Consider the following 7,280-nt stretch of genomic DNA (forward strand, 5'->3'; position numbering starts at 1 on the left):
CTACATGTCCTGTAGATAAAAAATGTTACATTCAACATCATTTAAAAATACCTTTTTAATTCTAACCTCGTTTTATAATTGGATTCTCAATGAGACTTCATAGAAAATATTATCTTCCATTGGGGATAAGTGGAATAAATTTCATATATGGAAAAAAATTCATTCCATCATAGCCTTTCTAAGTTCATATCGAAATTCTCAAAACTATAGCGAAAAAGGGAAGTGCCAATGATGTCTTGGACACCGTATATATGTGTCTGTTCTGTTTGAGTTTGTGTATGTGTCTCTGTCATTGTACATCAACGTCCTCTTAAGGAATTCTTATTTAACCATTCATTGATTCATTAGAATCATTTCTATATTCTGAAATGGAAACAGGGAATCTTATGTGAATAGCCTTGTACACGAATAACCAATAGGCAACATATGTAAGTTAGCCCCAATCCTTATAATATTGTTAAATTTCCTTATAGTATACTATTTATTCGTTGTACGTAGTAACATTCTTTACGAACATATAGAAAAAGTTTAATGTGATTTATAGTTATGGTTTTATTATATTTTTATTTTAAATATTCCTTTGATTATTGTTATTTATTTTTTTCTTTTCCAATTCATTATTGTAATTATATTTTATGATGTTTAATAATTTCATTTTTATTTTGAATATTTTGTATTTTACTCTAGGGCTCTAAAAGCCTAATTTTGACGTCCGTAATATCATTCTAAATAGACTGGTCCTAGAATAATTAAATAAAATTATTAGTATATACTGGTGTCATATAGAAATACATTTTTTACTAGAAACCAATATTTAGTAAAAATAATGCGTTTTTTTTTTGTCGTCACGTTTAGGAACTGAAGTCAACATCGACTAAATCATTTCAGAATTTTCAAATAATTACACCAGAAGAATCTGCGATAGATGATGGAATTATAGCAGAAAAAAATGATAAACATAATTCATTTAATGAGAAAATTATTAACCTTTCTACAAAAAACAGCTGGGGATATGGAAACGACACATCTGAGTCTGAAATGATGGCTTCTAAATACACGACTTTACAGGAATTCGGGAGTAAAGTAAAAAGATCGAAGTTGGATTCAGGGGTTGCACCTGACTATGAACCGGGGAACAGTGTATTTTCAAATCCGGCGATATCTCAGATAATTGCAGACCACCCACCGAAGGAAATAAACCTGAAAATTTTGAAGAAATTTAAACCACTAGTGCCAGATTACGATTATATTTTTAGCCAAAAAGTTCCCATAAAACATATTGAACAAACCGATGAAGAATTCGATTGGTATCAAACTGATGATTTATATGACCAAACCATTTCCGAGGAAACAAAGGTAATTATAATTAGTTATATATGATAAGTATAATAGTTTCTTATATCATTTACTTAAAAATATCATTTTTATAAATACATCAAGCGCGGTGGCTACTAACTCTAAGGACCCGAGTTCGAATCCAGCTGGGCAGAAAATTGTTTCCTGTTACACTGTAGCCGTGAGTCAACTTATGTGGGTCCTTGGAGCCCTCCTGGGGTCCACCCAGCCTCTTAAATTGGGTACCCTTAATTGGGTAAAAATCTGGCGGTCGAGCGTGATTCTGGCCAAATCACCTCCTTGCACAACCGTTGGACTAGTCACAGCACTTCTTTACAAAATACTGAACTCCTGACCCTTCATGGGTTGTAGCGATACAGATTTAATTTAATAAATACATCTACATGTGTATATATGTAGTTCTGTTTAACCAAATAATATATGTATTTATAAAAAAAGTAAGGTTTATATCGAGCACCCGTGTTAAAGAAAAAACTTTTTGATACAGTTTATCCAAGTAATTCCCTTTTCGATATTAATAACTGTTCAATTAGTGTAATTATTAGTAAAGGAAATAAAATTGCCAAAGAAACTTCAAAATTCACTGAATGGATGGTAAATGACAATGTCAATTTCCAAGTATCATCTTGAATTTGTGAGATTCTCATGCACCGAAATAAGATTTCGAAAAAAGTAGACTATAGTTTCCATAGAAAAGTAACTTACAACTTGCAATACCTCTGGAGAGAGAAATATGGGGTAACTAACTAATTATAATTTGTATAGTAATTGTTATATATCCTCAGATTAATAGATAATGTGAACGACTCATAGACATTTTAAACCTGAGAAAACAGGAAATTGCAACAAACGCTAAGGATATCAAAAGCTCTGTTACATAAAATAACTCATAATTTTAAAATCACACATACAGTTTAACCTTTTTAGGTTTTAGACCTCGAGAATCTTTGGTATCTTCAACTACGTTATTTACAATAAGAAACACTACAAACTCTATCAACTTAAAATGTTAAGATGAACTTCCAATAGGTTTAATTGAGATCGTTAAATGGTTATTTCCAGTTCTTCTTCTTCCGCGCCCGATGGAATACAGTTTATCTCCCTTCTACAAGAAAGATATCTGCAGGATAAGGAATTGGATACCTGACTTAATAATGCGAGAAGAAAGTGTGAAATTTTAATATTTAAGGACGACATTCAGAATTATGAGTATTTCATGATAATCCAGGTCGGACAGGGGAGAAAAGAAGATGAAAGACAAGAAGTACTAAACAATCAATGTGTGTGGCTGCTGCGGAGGGCGGTGACAAAGATTTTGTTAATTGAATGACCCGATGCAGACGGGTTAGTTTTGGGAAAGACTGTTTCCATAGAAGATATTTGTCTTCGATTGCCAAAAGCCCAAGGGAGAATCACAGAGGCATGTGGCGAACAACAAGACAAAGACGAATACCCTCATGATAAGGTTGGACCTATCTGTGGACGTTTAAGGGCGAAAGAGAATTCGGTACCCATAAGAAGCATCCCAGGGAGGCGTACTACAATACACAGAGTGGAATAATTAAGAATTTGAAGAAGGTGGCCCAAGTACCAGAACCCCTTCGATGGGGCACACGATATTGATATATAAAGGAAAATGAGATATGAATAATATATGGCCGATCACAATTCGATCGTGTGCCAAATTGTGGAGTAGTCTTGACTATGAACTAAGGAAACAGGTTACCTTCCACAGAAATCAAAGGGGTTTTTTTATAAAGGGTCTTCCAGGAACACACGTCAACGCAAGAATTATCGACGCTATATATTAAAGGATGCATGAAATAAGAGAAGTAATTGCGCGGTGGCATTTCTTGACGTTGCTGGTACCTTTGACATTGTTGGCCTTAATCATATAGTGAGCTCAATAGAAGCGGGTATTGTGTCGTCGGATCTCAAAAATGTGATTTCAGCTCTCCTCTCTACGAATAACACTAAAATAAATGCAGGAACCTACATAAGCCAAATCAGAGTAATGCTTAGAGTGCCTCAAGGCGACCTCTTGTTTTCGTTATTAAACTATATCTATACCGCGACCTGTGTGAACAAAACTCTTTTGCGCGAAAAGGGTACCACCTTACTCCTATTAGACCCCAACATTCTGTTCACGATCATCCCGATTTTGATCGCTCCCATCCTGTCTGTGACCTCTAAATTCTCCCACACCACCCTCCTGGTTTTTTCCCCTTTTCCATTCTCCCTCATGCCTTCTCCCATAACTTCAATGGTATCGAGACCATACATGTACCTGGTGCGTCATTGACGCCTTACTGAAGAGAATAATTATGGTGATCCATTTAAATTATCTCCATGTGAATGTATAGATCTGCAGATCGTTGAGCGGTGCATCTGCGGTAGGTGTCTCTTCTTTTCTCCCTTTTTGGTGGGTTTCTGTCATGTTTCGTGAGTAGACAAACTTCACAATTTCCTATAACCGCAATGATTGTCTTCTTCATCTCCCACCAAAAGTACTTTCTCTTTAATGCGTGCAAGGTCTCCGGGATTCCGCTGTGATTCGTCTTGCCCTGGTGATATGCTGTGGTAACCTCTTTTTGCCGTTCATCTTCCTGAAGGATTTCCACTATCTGCTTGCAACGGATGAACCTTCTATCCATCCCTATTTGTTCGCTGAGCCATAGCCGCTTGATCTTTTCCCAGACGATGGCATTTCCCACATAAAGGAAATGAGTTTCTGAAGCATCCTTTAAACACTCTGCAAATCTTACCGTTCCACACACCTGGCTGTGACCAAATCGAAGTGATTTTGCTTCTTCCATACTTGCTACACTCAACTTTGACCAATCCAGTGGTTCTTGTCTTCCATAAAATCTGTAGCCTATTGTCATTTATGATGTCCTAAAGTTCCTCTATATCTACAGGTCTTCCTTCCTCCGAACTCTCGTTAGACAAAGAATCCTCCCTATTCTCTACCTCCGCCACATTCTGTTCTTCTCTGGGTGTCTACTCCCGCAGAAATTGACGATTCTCCGGCCACCTCTTCTACTGCATTTACTGTAACGCAGCAGAATTGCAGGAGAGAACCAATCGGCTACTACATTTTCCTTTCCAGGTTCCCCCTACTACGTCCATGTTATACTGGAATCATTGTTGTTTCCTTCTCCCCTCTAATGTGCAGAATACTGTTGCCCCGCTCAGCCTGTATAAAATGTCTTCAAATCTGGGGATCGGATACTTTTCGTCTACGGTATTCTCATTCAGTACAGGGCGGTGATTGATTACAGGAAGATGTAATCAATCACCGCCCTGTACGTTTCGGTAGTTTCACCAGGTGCGCTCTTCTTCTTCACTGCCCACAACGGACTGTTGTACGGGGAAGTACTATCAATAATTATTCCCTGGCATTTAAACTTTGAAGCTCTTCCCGGATGTAGCGCCTGCGGGTACCTCCTCTCTTTCACATATGTCACTTTGTCTTGTTTTAGTAAGATCTGATGGACCGTTCTCCCGGTGTCCCGAGCATGTCCCCTTCTTTAAAAAAGATATCTTCACATTCCCTTATAAGGTTTCGTCTCCAGTCTTCGGCCTGATTGATTGCTCCAACCCGAGCGCCCGCGTTCTTCTGCTGAAAATAACATTTATACATTTTACTTCCCAACTTGATTCTCCATTTTCCCTTGATTTTCTTAACACAAGCTCCCACTTTCCCTAGCAGGTCACACCCCACAATCACATTGTATTCCCTGGGTATACTTTCTACGATATGTACTTGCACATTTTCTCTACTAAATCCCCACTAACCCTATCTCCACCTCTCCCTCTACTTCTGATTTATACATCTCAGCGCTCCTCTATATGTATCATACAACCAGCTGATTGCCTCAGTCACCTGACATGGAAGTAACAGCTGACTCAGGCCGTACCTTATATATAAGTTATGATAGGATAAGACACTGTGTCCGCCTTAATACTCCCGACTATTGTAAATAAACATCTAAAATGATTTTAAGGAGCAATAAATTCAGAAATATAGTAGTGTTATTTCAGTCTAATTGCGTGCTGTTACTCTGCCCTGAACCTTGTTTTCTTTTCGTTATAGTTCCGACAACACATAAGTTACATAAACATTTATATCACTGCTTCTATCAATTATTACAATTAATTATATTATCTATTTATATTTTTATTTATTTAAAATGTTCATTATAAGTATTTATATTTTAGTAGGAGTAAAGAGAGGAAAGATACATTACAGTTGGAAGAGAAAATATTAATATTAATTATAAAAAAAATAAAGAAAAAAAAAAATTAATAAAGTATAGAAGTAAGAAAGTAAACAAAAGATAAAAGAACCAAAGTGATGAAACAAAAAAAAAGTCATATACTATTATCAAATACCGCTTACTTTATTATTCCTATAATTTGTAAGATTTAAAAAAAATTGTCAACATAAATTTAAGTAAGTATGCTGTGAAGGTAGCTAGCACGTGAAGTCGGGCAGCACAACTTTTTTTGAATTAAGTTTTTTTTTTGTCTCTGTCTCATACTTATTTAAATATTCTACAATAGACATTAAATAAAAAGATATACTCGCCAAAAAGACATAGAAAAGACGCATATTGAGATGTGAGTGGTTTGTAATACTCTTCTGACAGCGTATATTAGCGATTATTTTTGATTTTCCTTAAAAAATTGAGTATATTAGATCCTCCAAATTAGTCATTTCAACATTGAATCAACACATGCCACATTGGAAAATAAGTTCATTTCAACAAAAGTAATGACAATTTTGATTTTTGGTGGATTAGTGAAAATCTTAGTTAGCCAAATAGCATTAGACAAATTTATGTACAATACCAAGCAACATGAATTGAGTGGAAAATAAAATATGAATTGTAATTTCTTTTAAACTGTTCCTTAACAATTATCGTATTTTTCCCCGATTTATTTATTTGTTTTTTAAGGCAGTACGGCCCTTCCTGCATATTTGCTAAACCCCAGTTGACATATAAAGTATTCCAGAATGAAGGATTCTAAAAGAATATTCAATTTTAGAAAGAATTTATAATCGTACATTTACTGATACGAAGCATAAGCAGCGTCAATAACCATAAACAAGGAGGTTTGACGAATTTAGCACAAATTGTACAGTAAATAAAACAAATATCCAAAAACCGTTTGGCAATGCAATTTCCCGCAAGAATCTGTCTTCATAGTGTAAGTATCCTTGGCACAGAGGAGTCCGAAACTTCGACAAGGAGTGTAAAATAAAAGAAGGGAAAAAATGGTAAAAATGATGAGAGAAGGGTGACTACTGACTCCAAGGACCCTGGCTCGAATTCAGTTGTGGTAAATTAATATTTTTCTTATACTGTAACCATGTGGATTCGGAAGTCTTCCGGGGCCCATTCAGCCACATCAAGTGAGACCCTTAATTAGGGAAAAATCTGGCCTTTGGGCGCGATTATGAACAAATCACCTCCTCGTATGATCCTTGTTTAATAATATTGACAATAGACGATAATACTTAACCCTAACCTTTCATGAATTGTAGCAGTTTTCATTTTTATTGACATATAATATTACTAAAAAATATTTAATAATAACAATATATTTGTCCAATGCATGAACAGCATAAATTAGTACATATGAGACGCGCTCTGTGCTTTCTGTAAATCTGATGCAGAAAAAACAGACAGTTTTGTAAAAAAAACTCTGAGACGAATCCTCAGACCAGTACCAGAATGAGAACTTATAAAGAAATATACTAGTTATATCAGTAAGTAAATGTGTCCATGGTTATTAAAATATTACAGCGTCCGAAAAAGTCAGGTAACTTAAAGATTAGCTATGTATGTATAGGGTGTTTTTTTAAGCCCGATAGAACTTGAAATTGTAAAAAATAACACAAAAAATTAAATTGTAAT

General features: G+C 35.5%; 1 protein-coding gene across 3 annotated transcripts in view; it reads left to right on the forward strand.

Moving 5' to 3' along the window:
• LOC106686469 (location of vulva defective 1) overlaps positions 1 to 7,280 on the forward strand; it is a 21,077-nt gene that overhangs the window by 9,287 nt on the left and 4,510 nt on the right. For 2 of the 3 annotated variants that reach the window (XM_067044698.1, XM_014429806.2), the window contains exon 2: positions 856 to 1,356. In XM_067044698.1, the coding sequence (XP_066900799.1) occupies positions 1,039 to 1,356 (318 nt within the window). In that variant the 5' untranslated portion in view covers positions 856 to 1,038. Of the gene's footprint in view, positions 1 to 131; positions 429 to 855; positions 1,357 to 7,280 lie in introns of those variants that run through there. The other variant, XM_067044699.1, reaches the window with a different exon arrangement.

The sequence above is a fragment of the Halyomorpha halys genome, unplaced genomic scaffold (assembly GCF_000696795.3).
Source record: "Halyomorpha halys isolate HHAL.00 unplaced genomic scaffold, Hhal_1.1 Scaffold825.1, whole genome shotgun sequence".
NCBI classification, from domain to species: domain Eukaryota; kingdom Metazoa; phylum Arthropoda; class Insecta; order Hemiptera; family Pentatomidae; genus Halyomorpha; species Halyomorpha halys.